The following is a 17,252-nucleotide window of genomic DNA, read 5'->3' on the forward strand; positions in this document are numbered from 1 at the left end:
TTGCACATGATGTGACTGACAAGAGCTTAATTTTCAAAATATACAAACGGCTAATACAACTCAACAACAAAAAAGCGAACAACCCAATCGAAAAATGGGCTGAAGACCTAAGTAGACATTTCTCCAAAGAAGACATACAGATGGCCAACAGGCACATGAAAAGATGCTCTAGATCGCTAATTATTAGAGAAATGCAAATCAAAACTACAATGAGGTATCACCTCACACTCGTCAGAATGGCCATCATTTAAAAATCTACAAACAAATGCTGGAAGGGTGTGGAGAAAAGGGAGCCCTCCTGCATTGTTGGTGGGAATGTAAATTGGTGCAGCCTCTATGGAAAACAATATGGAGTTTCCTCAAAAAACTAAAAATAGAGTTGCCATATGATCCAGCAATCCCACTCCGGGGCCTATATCCAGACAAAGCTATAATTCAAAAAGATACGTGTCCCCCTATGTTCATAGCAGCACTGTTCACAATAGCTAGGATACAGAGACAACCTAAACGTCCATTGTCAGATGAATGGATAAAAACGATGTGGTACGTATATACAATGGAATACTATTCAGTTATTAAAAAGAAAAAAATGAAATAATGCCATTTGCAGCAACATGGATGGACCTAGAGATGATCATCCTAAGTGTGAAGTAAGACAGAAAGGGAAAGACAAATACCATATGATATCACTTATATGTGGAATCTAAAATATGACACAAATGAACTTATCTACAAAACAGAAGCAGACTCACAGACAGGGAACAGACTTGTGGTTTCCAAGGGGGAGGGAGGGGGAGGGAGAGACGGATTGAGAGTTTGGGATTAGCAGATGCAAACTATTATGTATAGAATAAACAATAAGGTCCTACTTTATGCACAGGGAACTATATTCAATATCCTGAGATAACCATAATGGAAAAGAATATGAAAAAGAATGTGTGCATATATGTATAACTGAATCACTTTGCTACCCAAGCAGAAATTAACACAGCATTGTAAATCAACTATACTTCAATCAAATAAATTTTTTAAAAAAGAATTGATTCTACTCTGAATTTTTATTTTGTCTTTGGGCTTTCTCCTACTGACTATTAATATTAGAGAACACAAGGGGGGAGGGATAAATTCGGAGCTTGGGATTAACATACACACACTACTATATCTAAAATAGGTATAGTATATCTACACTCCAGTAAAAAAAATTTTTAAGTGATATAAATTAAAGCTAAAAAAAATATATCAGAGAAGGCACTAAAGGAGAGATCTTCTTAAATAAACCTGGTGGATTGATAGTCAAATTTAGGTAATAAAAAGATTAATCTGGAAGTGATTATTTACTTTTCAAAATAATTGCTCTACAAAAGGATTCACTCAGGATTCCACTAATTAATGCGGTCTCCTAAGGCATTTGACATTTAATTAATTTTAATTACAGCTTTTGAGGAGTACTCTGTAAGCAAGCCATACCTACGTTTCCCATTTGTTAATTGAAATAAGGACTGAATTATTATTGTGTTTTGGTAATTTTGAAACTAACTGCCTTTGGTTTTGTGTAGGTTATTTATTTTTAAATGAAACCTTCTAGGCCAACAAATTTTCTCCTGTGTCTGCCGAAAGTCTCAATGATTAGAATGTTAATAAAGTCATTGTAATATTCTATGGGATAGCCCTTGATTCAAATCTGCACTCTTGGGTTTACCATTTGCACAAAATCACATTAATGGGAAAGTTATATACTATTTAAATAGATCTATCATGCATTCTACTCCTTGCTCAGAAAAGGTCTTTATTCTCTGCCCCAATGGCATAGTCTTTCTTTGGAGTCTAGGGAAGCACCCTGGAACTTAAACAAGTATTCTTTTCAGAACTGCGTGCCCTTCTTGTTTCCCAGTAGCGGCCTGCCGTGCCCTCCGCCTTGACTCCCTTGCCTGAGGCCTGGAGGTTGGAGGCCATTGCAGACCCAGGCCTGCCTTAGGTCCTTATCATCCGCATACACAATGGGAAAAAGAAACGCACACATCTGAGAATCAGGATTTCAACTGTAAATCACATCTGCCCTGGCGTAATTCATCAGATAGATGTTCATTTATTGCCATGTTGTCATTGTAAAACTTTAATTTCTGTTTGGCTGAAAATACCCCTGATGGGTATGTGACAGGGTTGTGAACTCTTTGTATAAAAGCCTCTTTATAAATAAGATTTCTTAAGGCTGTAATGATTTTGTTATCTGGGAGAGGGAGTGTGGGAAGAAATGTAAAATACAGGGCAGAGGGCATGCAGTGAAGGCAAAGTTACAAAGTTCAGGGAAGCATGGTTACAAAACTCCTTTCTTTGCAACACTGGCATTATCCCGAAGTCAGCTTTTTAGAGAAGAAAACTCATGGTAAAGGTGAGTCCAGTTTTAGATCAAGCTCACCTATAGTGTGTGTGTTTTCTGAATTAGTGTCAACATAGAAACAAAATGATCCTTAGTCCGCCTAAGGATGGCCGAAGCCCGTTAGTGACTGCCCACAGTTCCAAGCAGTGTGGTCTTTGAGCCGAGATTTTCACCCACAGGTATGTGATGGCAGACTTTAGACTGTAGACAAGGAAATGTGAGGCCTCGTTGGCAAGTGTCTCCAGATCCATTGCCTTGTATTTAAAAGTTGAATAATTGCTGCTATGAAATTGATTTTTTTTCCCCAAAAAATGTTCAGCAAAGAACATTTCATAGTAAGTTTTCTGTTTTCCTAAGCTGTCTCTTTGGTCCAGTTAGTGAAGGGGTGTGAAAGTGTCATTTCTTCCATAGAAGACGAGTAGGGAGTTCTGAGAAACTAAGACTTTCCAAGAAACATCATCATACCAAAAAGCCCCCATTCCTACACTGTGCAGTTTCATAAGCACGTTGTGTGTCTTTTGTTTGTTGTATTCTTTTAATCCCTAGGAAGTGTCAGGGAAAGATAATGTCACAGAAGAAAGTAGTTCATACGTGTATAAAATACTCCAGTTGTATGTAATGTGTGAATTTTTGTCTTCTAAACATCATTTAACCCTGTTTCCAGCCATGCAATAATGAGCTTTGTATTTGTAATAAATTCTCATGGCGTTATCTTTAACATGTGGCTATTTAGGGAGAAGACCTTGTTTTCCATTTTTCACAAATTATTGGTCCTTCACCCCGGGCTCAGTTTCCTCCTACTAAACAGACTTATAGCTGTGAGGAGTGGGGAGGGGAAAGGATGCTTAAATACCTATTCCAGGAGTCAGGAAATCAAGTTACACTTTCTGGAGAGTATTCAGAAAATAAATAGTCCCATTCCGTGACGCACGAGATTCTGACCACAGGTTGGAGTTGGGTTTTGACTTTGTCAACCACCTTCACATAGTAACACGAAGCTTTCCAAAGCCATTTATTTTATTGGGTGTGTCCATCTTTGCTTTCACTGTTAGATAATAAGCTGCCATTGATTATTTTTCTGGTTTTACGTGGCCAGTGCTGGCATGGTGAAGGCAGAGAGCAGTGGGGTAATGTGTTCTCCTCTCCGTCCCAGAAGTCAGTGTGCACTTAACCTCCAGTTTACATGCGTGCATGTACCTACCCAGGCACGTTTTCAAGTTTCTTCCAAGTTAAAAAGAAAAAAGCCATTTCTCCTTCAATCCACTAGCCCTTTCTAATAGCTGTCTCCCCCTTCCTTCCCAGCCCCTTCCTTCCTTCTTGAAAAGAGTGGTCTGTCCTCACTAACTCCACCCTCGCCTCCTGTTCTGGCTTTGACTCCCTGGAATCTGCTTCTGGTCCCCTCACTCAACTCAAGCTTCATTCACTAAGATCCCCAGGGACCTGCTAACTGTCACACATCTTCCCGACCTGCCTTGACTTCCTGCCGTCGTTCCATCTTCACACCATCCCTCTCCTGAGCCGTCCTCCCCACCATCTGCTTCGTTGACACCACTGGGGACTGTTCTCTGCCGTGAGCGGTGAGATGCGGTCCCTTGTGTTTCTCCCGCCTTGGTCTCCTCCTCTACTGGCGCCTTAGGGGTTCAGCCCTCTTCCCTTCTCATCTGGGATCTCAGTGCCACCAGGACTTCAGATTCTATCCGTAGAGCATTGAGCTTGAACTCTTTTCAACACTGAACCCCTTGGTTTCTCCCAAGCTCTGTTCTTCCTTCTAAGTGTCTGTCTGATAAGTGGCACCAGGATTTGTCTCTCCTTCTAAGCCCCCAGTCCAGGGCATCGTTCTGGTGGTTTATTCCTGCCCATGTACCTTTTGTACACTCAAGATTCCTTCCTCCTCCAGACTTTCTCAGTATAATTTCCTATGAGTTTGTTCTTCCCCTGCCCTCCTGAATCATTCATGGTGCTCCCACTGACCTTCATTCCACCTTCTATTATTATAGGACCGATTTTTATCTCAGTCGTGTGTTGGTCTCCCTCCCTCCCTCCCAGCTAATTCCAGGGGCTACTTACTCTTGTCTGCTTTACTCAACACCAGCTCAGTGAGCGTGTGATGGGCACTCAGCATATAATTGAACAAGTCAGTAGTAAATGGAACTAATGTCGTTTGTAGGAAAAGGGAAAGTGACACAATGTTCTTCAGACTTTTAGGGGCAGTAGATGGTGCGTGTGATCCCGGCCATTAGCCCTCAGGACGGACACCTTCCACAGCTTACTTCAAACCCCACTAGTACATTTTGTGTGTTAGATGACAGTCAGTCACTTAAATATGCCTCCCTGAGAATATGCCTCGTAGACTAAAGAGAAGTGATGGTTCTGGAAAGAGCAGAACTCCCCAATTCCACCTCGCAATAAATTAGCTTTCTGTTTAGCTCTGGGTTCATAGTCTGCTGCTTGAACACTGGGGAGAGGCGTCTTACTCCTGGGTAGCGGTATCTTATCTCTGATAAGACTGAATCATTGAGCATTTCTTTAGAAAAGGGAAAGACTTGTTGGGGAGAGGCAAGGATGAGAGGATTGTGCTGGAAGTAAAACCACTTCCAAGAAAGGCTTTAGACCAGAGAACTGCTTGTGAAGCCAGGCTCTGGGTACGGATGGGAGTCCGCTCTCCCTGAATCCACTTTGTGGTCATTGACCCTGTCGTAACCAGTAGGTGCCAGGAGCTCGGCCGCAAACACTCAAGCTGCTCATCGCCAGAAATTACCTACCAGCAGGCAGAAGTCACCCATGATCCGCGATGGGTAGTAACACCTGCCTCAGACAGAACGCCATCCCCTCCCTTAGCAGCAGGGTTCGAGGTTTATTCCTGATAATCCAAGTACCTCACCCTCGCCCTGCACTGCTCCTTGAAGTTTAGTCTTAAATGCTGCACTGAAGGGCAGAGAAGGGCTCTAGTCCGTCAGGCATGGTGTGTCGGGCACGGTGTGTTCTGTGACATCCTCACTGAGAACAGTAGTTACAGGGCGGTGGGATGGGGTGCTGACAATGAAGCCACAACCTTTCCCGGTTCAGAAATACTGTCATTTTCACTCTGCCACCACGTCCAGTGTCGTGGTGGCAGAGTTGATGGCGGTCCTAGGGGCCAGGTCTGCTGGCACCTTTTTCTCCCCTAGATGGACACCAATGTGAAGACAAAAAAATTAACATGCAGCCCAGATGACTTCTCAGTAACAGTCTCCACATTAAAATATAAAAGGCATTCTTTTGGTATAAGTTTGAAAATAAAAGTGCCTTGTTGTACTTGTTTTGTGACATCCGATAACCTCCACCTGGCATTCTGTGCACCATATTTGCGCCAGAGGTGACAAATCCCCAAACTCTGCCACCCACAGAGCAGTAAGAACAATGACGACAGCCCCTACCATTCCCACTTCCGGGCTAATTGAATACACAGGGGAAGTAAGTAAACATAAACAGTCTGTTGGCAGAGTTCAGAAGCAATGACAAGTACTGGTGGCTACTTGTGATGGTCCCAAACCGCGCCTGTAACAGAGCTGGGCCGGAGGGGATGGGCAGTAAGAACTCAAGCAGAGCGAGAGGCAGGAAAGCACAGGGTGTGTTTAGGTGACACGGAATCTGCCCCATTGGACGGACCCATGTGTTCATATAGAGGAGTAGGGAGGGAAGTAACTAGAAAGATGGAATCAAATGGGATAATTTCTTCTAGCGAGAAGAAATCACTAGAAAGACTGCAGCAGGCCTCCGTGGGAGACAGGAGAAGCTGGACTTTGTCCAGGAGTCAAGGGGGGCCACTGGAGATGGGAAGTAACAAGATGAAAGCCACATGCTGAGACTTTTAGAAGGAATGTGCTGAAAATGTAGCACTTAAATGTGAAATTGAATATGAGGGAAAACTGGAAATAGGGTGATTGGCCATCTGGTCTTATAAATTGCCTTTTATTGTCAGATAAAATTCATTTCAAGCCACAGCTACATTTCTCTTGGATATAAATGTCCCATGATGAATCAAATCAAGAAGCAAAGAGAAAGTAGAATAATTACTGTTAAAAGGATGTAAGAGATAGGAAGTAAGATGGCCCAATAAACCCTCACAGTGTGTTGGTGTGTCACTTCTGAACCCCAAAATGTATACATTCCCCCAAAGCGTATATAGTTTTCCCATAAAACGCACTGCAGCACGACCTCACTTGAGCGTCCACATCTGCAGCACCAAAAGTAACACGTGGAGACGCGTCTGCAGGGTCGTCAGCCGTGCTCACCCCGAGAGGGCCGCCCTCCCGCACCTGCCCGGTGTAGCACTCGCTAGTTTTGTTCCTCCACATTGTTACAGCTGAATTCTTGTCACCCACGGGGTCCCACTGAAGTCGGGTTTTGTTTTGTTTTTAACTACCTTTTCTCCAAAATGGGTTTCAAATAAGCCTAGTTCTTTCCCATTGAAGTCACACAATTACACCCAAACTGCCCCCTCATCACAAGGGAAGAAATCTTTCTTTGGTCTCATGTTAGTATCTCCTCACTGACAACATCACACACACACTCACACACACACACACACACACCTTTGTTCTTTAACTCCTTTCAGGAGTCACGTGGCCATTTCAGAAGCTTTCCATATTTCAAATGCTGTTTGGAGTGTAGCTGGAAATGTTCCGGTCAGCCGAGCTCACCTCGCCAGGCCCTGTGACCTATAAATGCTGCTTTTTACTGCTGCCTCCCCCGTCCCCTCCTGTCACCGGGAAACCTATGGGGAAGCTATTTAGGACTGTCCAGTTATGGAAGGAGGGGGCAGAACCAGATGTCAGGAACCTTGAGAGTCTGGGGTTATAAGAAGAGAAGAGAGGACTTCCCAGAGGTCAAAGTCAACTACAAGTGGCTGCTTTTCTGTGTTCCGAGACCTAGGTCAGCTGATGATCCTCAATTACAATGCATAGTGTAGTCGACATCTCAGCATATCATAATTGACATCTAGGTAAGTGGTCCCTAATGAAATGTATTCAATGACTAATTCCAAAATTTAGAAATTTCTAAATCAAATTCAGCCTTAACCCTGTTTTCCTCATGCCTCTCTCTAATCCCATGTTGAGAAGCGATTGTTTATTTCTAAAATGGAAAAGTTAACTGACGGACTCCTTATCTTCTTACGTTTTCCATGATTCCTGTTATTCTAAGCATAGACAGAACCAAGCACATCTATAAAAGCCGCACCCATCCATCCCAGATTCTAAAGACATTCCCTAAGAAAGAAAAACACAGTTGGCTACTACACAATTCGCTAACAAGACAGAAGGAAGATGACACAATATCTTACTTATTTTGTAACCAGTATATGCTCCCAAAAGCCAGGGAGTGGAGTGAGCCAGCCAGAACTTTTCAGTGTCCTAGTTGGTTCCCAGCTTCTTAAGAAGACCCCAAAGTGAGGCAAGAGTCCCCCTGGGCCAGCTTACAAGCAAGCCTCCCTCTTCCTTATCCAAACTTCATTTCCTCCTCCTCCACCACCTTTTGAAAAGCTCAGAAAGAGAACGCCCGCAGCTGTTGGAGAAGAGAATCTGCTGCTCTCAATGTTTTGTTTTAGCCTAAAGGGCTGCTGCAGAAGAAAAACTGTATCCAGTGGGTCCCAACAACCAGGGTGGTGGGTCCTCTGGGTGTGAGCTGTGATTCCCAGACCCAGGGAGAAATGCAACGGATGAGACTTTAAATGGCTTCTGTTTCGCTGAGAATTGAGGTTTGCCGGGTCACCCCGGGGTCACATGACTTTTTTAACATCTGGTTTTCTCCAGCAAGTGAATCAGGCCTCAGAAGCCAGTTAGAGGGCCGGGGTGCAGCGTAGGTGGTAGACTATGCAGTGTAACGTGAGCCCATTTCATTTGGTCTTAAGCAAACTCCAAACCAAAGCTAACAGGAGCTCCGTTTCATTGTCTTCATTACCCAGAGCCCCTGGGACAGAGGAATCGAAGGCAAAGGTGAAAAAAAAATGGGTGGGAACACAGCCTAAAAGCAAGCAAGGGTGTTTTTTTTACAAAGTCTGAATTGGCTTTGTTTTTACCTATGTAGTTAAGGGTAGACTAGCTGAACCAGGTATAAACTGCCCCCTGCTGTCTGACACAGAGAAGTACATAAAAATATCTGCCTCATTAAAAAGAACCATATTCTGAAGGCCGGCCGTGAATGGAAAACAAGCTGGGGCGAAGGCAGGCAAGGGATGGCACAGGTCACCTGCCTCCCTCTCCTGTGTGAAGATGAAGGGAGGGTGAGAGAGGTGGAGGCGGCTCTTATAAACGACTATTTTTCGGATTTGGAGAGCTGCCTCATTACGCCATCTGCCGCCTTGTTTCTCAGAGTATGGCCCGTGGTCCAGCAGTGTCCGCATCACCTGGGAGCCTGTTAGAGATGCAGAGTCTCAGGCCCCACCCTTGGTCTACTGAGTCAGAATGTGCATGAAACAAGATCCCCAGGGGATTCATGTGCACAGTTACCTGTGAGAAGCCCCGACCGTAACTTCAGAAGGAGCCTTTACACTAGACAAAGTCCACTGTTGCCTAAGGTTTGTAGCAAATCAAATTCAGTTTGAACAGTGAAGAAATACAACTCACTAGGAGAATGGAATCCTTTATTAATATCGTGATCACTTACGCTCTTATTTTCATCCTATTCCTGTTTCCTGTGTCCTCACGTATCACCGGCTCTTTACCGTGCTGTCCTTCCCATGACTTGCTACATTTCTGCAGCATCTGCCAAACCGTTTCTTTCAAAATCGCTCCATCTCTGGCAGCCTCCTGTTTCCCACAGTCCTTGCTTGCTCAGGTCTCCTCTCCCCTTCTTCCACCCCTGCTGGTGTCACGTAAGAGCAGCCACTGGGCCCTCCGGGAGGGAGCTGGCCCTGCGCGTAGTCCGAGTGTCGCTAACCCCGCGTGTTCTCTTCTGCGCCAGGTCAGGGAAGAATGCCGGCTCCTGAACGCCCCGCCTGTCCCGCCCCGCAGCGCAAAGCCTCAGTCCACCAGCCCCTCGGTCCCTCCTCGCACAGCCAAGCCGGCGCGGCAGCAGACTCGCTCTCCCAGCCCCACCTTGTCCTACTATTCTTCAGGGCTGCACGACATGTAAGTCCTATGCCAGGGCCCACTTCCACATGGTTCCCTCATCAACCAGGTCCCCAGTCCTTGAGAACCGTGTCAAGGAGCCATCCCCTGGGCAGGGTGGTAGGAGAGGAAGTTTTCTTTTAAAAAAAGAAAAAAAAAAATTTTTTTTTTTTTAACTGGATGAGCATGATGGGGCCCTGTTGGTTCCGAGCTAGGATGGAAGAGCCAGTGACCTAGCAAGATGCAGAGTCTGTGAGGGGTTCAGTGGTTAAGGCTGGCATCGACTTGTCTCCGCTTTGACTTCAACACATGCAGACAGCACCCTCAAGGAGGACCCGGAATGGCAGGGGTCCTGTCGGATGTCTGCTCTGAATTCCCACCCGGTGCTGGAGTCCCTTCCTGACCATCGCTGTCAGGCAGTCTTCCACTTCCATCTGCGTCCTCCCAGTGCCGTGAGCTCATTCTTTTGCACTGCAGCTCATTCCATGGTTGGCACATGCCAATAACTTTTTTTAGAGATCTTTCATTATATCCAGTTGAAATCTATCTCCATGTAACTTTCAACTGTTTCTTAGGTCTAAAGAAACAAATGTAGGTCCACCCCGCCTCTCTTGATCAGGCTGCGAAACCGTGAGGTCAGCCGCGATGTAAGTCTCCTCCAAGAGGCAGCCTCAGTCCCACCTGCTGTCCCCCCATCACCCACCTCTGAGCACACTCTGGTTTCACGGTCACTCTTAAGATAGGGCCCCAGAGCTGAGTGTGATCACATGTGACAGGTTAAAGTAGCTCTCCTTGGCAGGTATTTTTTTGTTCCCTGGACATTTAAATCTTTATGCTGATGTTACGCAATTGTGCGGAAACCAAGGCAAGAATAAGCATTTTATTCGAAACATTTCTTCCAGCCTCAGACTCTTGGATGGATATAGGGTCATCGGTGGTGGTGATGTAGTCCTGTCACTGTAGCCCAAGGATGACAAGCATGAAACCCTCATTTACTGCTCTCTCACTCCACCCTTGCCCACTGCAGACATCACTAATCAATCACAGCACCTGTTGGTGATAAGCCCAAACAAGGCTAAAGATTTTTCTCATCACAAAGATCCAGGCACCCACTAACAATGATTTTCTTGTTAAAAAAATTATATATTTGCCATCTCTGCTATAGCATATATTAAATCAGTATCTTCATATCCATAGTTACCGATGTATTGTAGTAATTTAAAGATTCTTTAAAAAAAAACAAAACCAGTGAGGTTAAGCAGGTACTTTATGATAAGAAATATAATATTTGTTGCCTAACTACATTTTTCTATTCAGAAGTGACATCGATGGGATAGGATAGGCTGGATATTTTACTTTTTTTTTTTCCACTCATCTCTCTCTCTCTGTGTTTGGCTTTTAAGCAGCGTTACTAAAAGTGACACGAGTCCTGAAAGCGCTCCCGTTTCCTGCTACCCGTGTACCCGAGTGAAAGCAGATTCCATGGACCCCAAGTCCCCGTTCGGCAGTCCCACTGCTGAAGCTCTGTCCTCCAGGCTCTCGTGGCCTAATCATTATTCGGGAGCGTCAGAGACCCAGACGAGGAGCGACTTCCTGCTGGATCCGAGCAGGAGTTACAGTTACCCCCGACAGAAGACGCCGGGCACGCCCAAGAGAAACTGCCCGGCAGCCTTCGACCTCGACGGCCACGAGCTGGCGGCCAGCCCACCCGGGCCCAGGCCCACGGAGCCCAGCGGTAGTGCCCCGGGGTGTCCCAAGTCAGCCAGCTACTCTCTGGAGAGCACGGGCGGGAAGACCCTGACTGCCGGCCCCGCCAAGCAGAGCATCTCGTGCCCGGCCTTGCCTCCCAGGGCCCCGAGGCCAGTGGAAGAGAAAGCCGCCCTCGACACCCTACCTTTGCCTCTGCAAATTGATGGTGCTGAGGAAGACCCCGAGCCTGGGTCGCCGGACCTCTCCGAGGACCCGTACTTTGTTCAGAAGGGCACACAGGACATCTTCTCCGTGTCTTACCCCTTCTCATCACCCCTCCACCTCCAGCTGGCCCCCCGCTCCTGTGGTGACGGGTCCCCGTGGCAGCCACCTGCCGACCTGTCGGGACTCTCCGTAGAGGAAGTGTCCAAGTCCTTGCGGTTCATAGGGTTGTCCGAAGACGTCATAGCATTCTTTGTGACCGAAAAGATTGACGGAAACTTGCTTGTTCAGCTCACGGAAGAAATCCTCTCCGAGGATTTCAAACTGAGCAAACTGCAGGTGAAGAAAATCCTGCAGTTCATTAACGGCTGGAGGCCCAAAATATAGCCAAATAACCCCAGGTAGCATTGAACAAAACAGATAAATGTGTGTTCTAGAAGGGGAGGGCTGGGACACAGTTTCACATTTTTTTGCACTAAAAACTTTCTCTGTAAATAGGGATAAGAGAAAACTCTTACTATGCAGATTATGATTTTGAATGGTGAACAGGCTATTTTGTACATCAATAAAAATGCTGTACAGAACACTTAGAGGTGTGCCTTGTACATCACTCAACACTCAACAGCTGCTAAAAGACAAAAGGCATGTTCAGAGAAATAATTGTTACCCAAGTAGGTTTATGTGAGAAGTTGTGATATTTATTTACAAAATAGCCAAAGCTGAAAGACAGAAGAATCTTTAAAAAAAAAACACACAAAAAACAAAAAAAAACACTTTTGAACAATTCCCTCCTTTGGGAGAATCAACTTTAGACAATTTATTCTGTGCTCTGTTGTTCGGATTGCTCAATGCTAATTGTTTTACTCTCGTGCCTGAAAATGTTAGTGATATGAAATGACACTGCAATGTTATGTGCTTGGTGGGGATCTTTTTATCAAAAGGCATTTTACAAAAGTCATGTGCTAGTAGAGAGGATCTATGATGTCCTTAGAAATAATAAATCATGACCACAATAATTTATCTGTAACTGCTGCTAATTTTACTGAGCAGAGATTAAAAAAGACCAGAATATATACGTATATGTATATTTACACAATACAAATGTATGTTTTCAACATCAGTATGAGTCTGATCTTTTAGATAATAATCTGTTCACTTTCAAATATCCATTGAAGTTTGGGGCCGTTAATTAAGTCGCCTCTCTTAGGAAATGGGACAGAATGATTCCAAAGATTCTCAGAACCCTGTCCCTCGAAGCTGAGTCTTATCAGGCTGCATCACAGAAAACTTGGAACAAATCAGTAGAGAGTCTGTATTGAAGAATTAAGTTTGATTTTAAACCTATTACAGGCTGGGTTTTACATAGAATACTCCCGTGCTGATCAGTGTCTGGGGAAATGACCATTTCTGTCGAGTGATCATTCTTCCCGGGTTTGAGGGTCTTATTCTCCTGGTATGTGGTGATGAAGGGTCTGGAGAGCATTTCTCAGAGCGTGTCAGGTGTTCTCAACATGCTTTGTGCTTTAGGAGAGCTCAGCAATCAGACCTACCATCCTCTACTTTGATATGTGCAACATCTGTTGCATCATTTTTTAAAGTATCAGTAAGAGTACTTGTTTAGTTCAGAAATCTCTTCTTTCCTCTCTTCCAAAGAAAATACATGATTACCATACTTTCATTCCAACAACCCCAGGACCCAGTCTGACAGTTTTTGCCAAACGTGAATAAATACTCCAAAATATAATGGCATCCACATAATTCTTGACTTTTTGAAGGAATATAAATCTTAGAAAAGTTTTTGTTCTCCGAGCAGCATATCGTCCCTAGCCCTGTCTCCCCCAGAGTCTGTCCCCACATTCTAGATGGACAGAGAGCCACCCAGGTGTCAGTGTGACTTGCAGGATTGGCTTGTATGTTATTATCCGCTCTTCTTGCTCATCAGGATAAATACACAAATGGAAAGACAAGACCCACCAGTCTAGTTTTGCAGACCTGTTCAATATATGGCTTCATTTCTTGGCATTCAAGATATTTTTAATCCATCTCATTGTTTAGAATTGGGGTGAATTGATACCTTTTCTCATTTTCCATCTTAAATCTCTTTTTTTTAAAAAAAAAAAGCATTTTCCCCCCAACATGTCTCCCAAAATGCAAATACTGTAGGTTAAAAGTGCCCCATAAAAGAGTACCCTGTAGAATCTATCAAACTGTAGCACCTCTTCAAAAGTAACTGACAAGTTTATATAGAAGCTTCTAGTACTGCACTCAGATGACATGCAGCCCCTCCATGACTTTCACGTTGAGAAAGCATCCTTCTGTGTGACGGGCAACTCCCTAGGTAAAGTTAACCTCTCAGAACTTTCCTTTAAAATAAAAACAGAAAGGATGACGTTGAAAAGTTGCAAGTTTTCTTTGGCAAAACCTTGCTGAATCCGTTCGTGAATCCTTAGCACCTGGACGCTGTTCTCGATTCAAGAGGGAGGAATGAGTGGGTTTGAGTTTACCATGACAGTTGCCGCACATAAACAACTGGTTCCTTTTATCTATTTTTTCTTTTTGTTTGTTTTTTTCTTTTGCAAAACCTCGACACAAAGTCCTTTTTGTTTTTTGTCTTGGCATATGTACGTTGAGTTTATATCGACGGCAACATAGAGACTCCTTGAGGGCAGGGAGTATGGCCTTTCATTGACATATTCAAAATTCACTGAGCATCATGTGTGTGCCGGGCACTAGGCTCGTATGACTTGACAGGCTGATAAAAAGACAGTTCCCGCCCTCTTGGAACTCATAAGGTTTATGTTTAAAACCACAGTTGTTGAGACTGGGTATGTGCAAGAGAGACATGAACTCTCCTGGCAGTTGGATGTATGGAGAGTTAAGTGTGCCCTGTCCCTCAAGAACCCACAGAAGGAAGAAATGGCAGCCTCTATTAACGGGGTATAAAAGAAAAACTACAAGACCATTAAAACTTGGAAAGCATTGGAGACAGCAAGTATCTCTGACTCCCACTGACTAGTGTTCTTTTCTACTGATTGGAATTTTTTTTAAAATTGGTAGTAAGTATCTTCTGGTATCGCAAAGCCACATGGCGCCCTTACTAGACAAGGCATGCATAGCCAGAGAAAATCAAGACAAGGAACGCAGAACAGGGGTAGGAAGGAAACAGCCCTTCCCTTCTGAGCTGCGAGTTTTGCAGTGAAAAGCAGTGTATAGAGATCCCCACATGCAGAACCTTTTCTAACCAACCAGGTCAAGACTGAGGACATCTTCTGGCAGGTTCCCTGCAATCTGTGCACTGACCCCTGTGCTTGGGGGAGAGTGTCCAAACGGGACTCTTTCTTGGATACCTTAAATGCATGGCCAAAACCATCGTGACCCCCTTAAGAAATTCAACAATAAACCAAACCAAGCAGCTAAAATGTAAAATGTGGGCCTGATTCCTGTTGGGACGGAGCGCTCAAACACAGATCAATTCCTTCTCAGAGTCTCGTAAACGCCTGCACGTTCTCTCTCTTTTAAGTTGAGCTGCTCAACTTTACGAACTGTGAAATTTACATTTAGACCCTTTCAACCCACATAGACCGTTCACATTTATGGAGTTGCAGCGAGCTGCCCATTCGACTAAATTGCAGTGTTTATTCTTGTTTCACATAGAAATAAAACCATCTTACGGGGAAACATTATGACTGTCCATTCCAACTGTTTTCAGACGTGGGTAAATACCCTCTGCCGACATTCCAGAACCACCTTACACATCGTGCACACAACTCCTCGAGAAGTTCAGGGGGCGGGTGTGGATGAATAGAGGGCTCTTCATTTTCCAAACACACTGTATCACAAGTCACTACTCATCATGCCTAAAGAGTATGAGGTTAACATTTTGAATAACAAACTGAAAAAAACCCACAGTTCTCCAAAGACCACTGTGAACTGTTCAAAGAAAATTTCAACTTCAGTCCACCAGAAAAGTGAAATCTGCTGTTGGACACACAAGACTTTCAGAAACTATGACCATTAATCCCAATTCCCGCTATTTTTCTAGGAATACAATGGCACCAGGATGCTAGGGCAAGAAAAGTCAGATGCCCAGAGTGCAAATGATGATGGAAAGTAGGATTTTTATACTGTGGGACTGTAATTCTTATGACCACTTCTTGTCCAATCACATCGTTTAGTCTTCAGAACTTGGTGTTTTAAAATTTGTCTCATTGTGAAAGCTAGAAACAAAGGGTCAACGTGATTTCTGTTAAAAGTATATACAAGTATCTTCTGTAATTTTGCTGCTCTGTCTAATTTTTAGGCTATGAGTTTTGTAATGAGCTTATCAGATGATGAATTTCCTTTGTTTACAATCTCATGTAGTAGGGCTCAGATTATCATTTCTTAGCTATAAACCTCTTCTCCCATTTTCATATTAAGCTCCATTTAAAATATTGCTTAAGCTAAGCCTAAAAGTTGAATTCAATTAGTCAAAAATTTGGGAGTTTTCCTCGACTTAAATGAAAATGGTATATTCTTTTCGAAGACTTTTGTAACCATCTTTACAGTTTCTTTGCTTGGAAAACTGGGGTTGTTAACTACCAGTTAACAGTTGCATTATTTCCAGAGCATTGTCTATGGGCCCAATGTGTACCTCAAGATAAACATGGTATGTTTTGTCTAAAAAAATTCGTTGTTGATTTAAATGGTTCGGAAATGTCTATAAATAAAGAAATTTTAAAAGTTGCTCTTCTTGCAATCGTTCCTCAGTGAGTTGGACCCCTGTGTGGTTTTCTAGAACCTCTCTTTCCCACCCTCATGGAGGAGAAGAGAACTTGTCTGAAGGGTTTCTGAAGACTGCAAGCTCACCCCATGTTAACAAGAGATTGAAGACTATGGCTATCGAAAGTGGAAGAAGCTGGGAACCAGGTAACCTGGTGGCAACCAAAGAGAATTTAGTACCTGTGTGGTCAGGAGTTAGGACAAAAGACAAATACAGATGGACTAGTGAGCTTTAAAAAAAATAATAATGGGGGAGGGTATAAATGAGGAGGTTGGGATTAACATATACACACTACTATATATAAAATAAACAAGAACCTACAGTATAGCACAGGTTAACCACGTTCAATATCTTGTAATAACCTATAATGGAAAAGAATCTGAAAAAATATAGATAGGTAGATAGATAACTGAATCACTTTACTGTATACCTGAAACTAATGCAACATTGTAAATCAACTATACTTCAATAAAAAAAATTAAAATAGGGCTTCCCTGGTGGCACAGTGGTTGAGAGTCTGCCTGCCAATGCAGGGGACACGGGTTCAAGCCCTGGTCTGGGAAGATCCCACATGCCGCGGAGCAACTAGGCCCGTGAGCCACAATTACTGAGCCTGCGCATCTGGAGCCTGGGCTCCACAACAGGAGAGGCCGCGATAGTGAGCGGCCCGCGCACCGCGATGATGAGTGGCCCCCACTTGCCGCAACTGGAGAAAGCCCTCGCACAGAAACGAAGACCCAACACAGCCATAAATAAATAAATAAATAAATAAATATTTTTTTAAAAAAAAATTTAAAAATTTTTAATAAAAATAATACATGTTCATACAGAGGAAAAAAGACAATAGAAATTCATATCTCTTTGGCTTATATATAGTTTAATTTCTATAATTACAATTAGCGTAACAGTGAGTAGATGTGGTAGAGGGTTTTAGAGAAAGTCATGAGCATTCAGCACGCTGCAGCATCTACCAGTAAGTTTTACAGAGAAGTTGGCAAGTGGAGGCTGGTTAAGCTTTTATTGTACTCAAAATAGCATGAAATAGCTTCAGACTATCTTCCTGAGCGGTTCAGGGGAGGGTTGAAGGGCAGGGGGGCAATGAGATCTTAAGTCC

General features: G+C 43.8%; 1 protein-coding gene across 3 annotated transcripts in view; it reads left to right on the forward strand.

Annotated features, from left to right (window-relative positions):
* Positions 1–16,101, forward strand: part of GAREM1 (GRB2 associated regulator of MAPK1 subtype 1) — a 211,107-nt gene extending 195,006 nt beyond the window's left edge. For 2 of the 3 annotated variants that reach the window (XM_007167049.2, XM_007167051.2), the window contains 2 exons: positions 9,320–9,486; positions 10,869–16,101. In XM_007167049.2, the coding sequence (XP_007167111.2) occupies positions 9,320–9,486; positions 10,869–11,763 (1,062 nt within the window). In that variant the 3' untranslated portion in view covers positions 11,764–16,101. The remainder of the gene's footprint in view (positions 1–9,319; positions 9,487–10,868) is intronic. The other variant, XM_007167050.3, reaches the window with a different exon arrangement.
* Positions 16,102–17,252: the final 1,151 nt, after the last annotated feature.

The sequence above is a fragment of the Balaenoptera acutorostrata genome, chromosome 13 (genome assembly GCF_949987535.1).
Source record: "Balaenoptera acutorostrata chromosome 13, mBalAcu1.1, whole genome shotgun sequence".
In the NCBI taxonomy this organism is placed as follows: Eukaryota; Metazoa; Chordata; class Mammalia; order Artiodactyla; family Balaenopteridae; genus Balaenoptera; species Balaenoptera acutorostrata.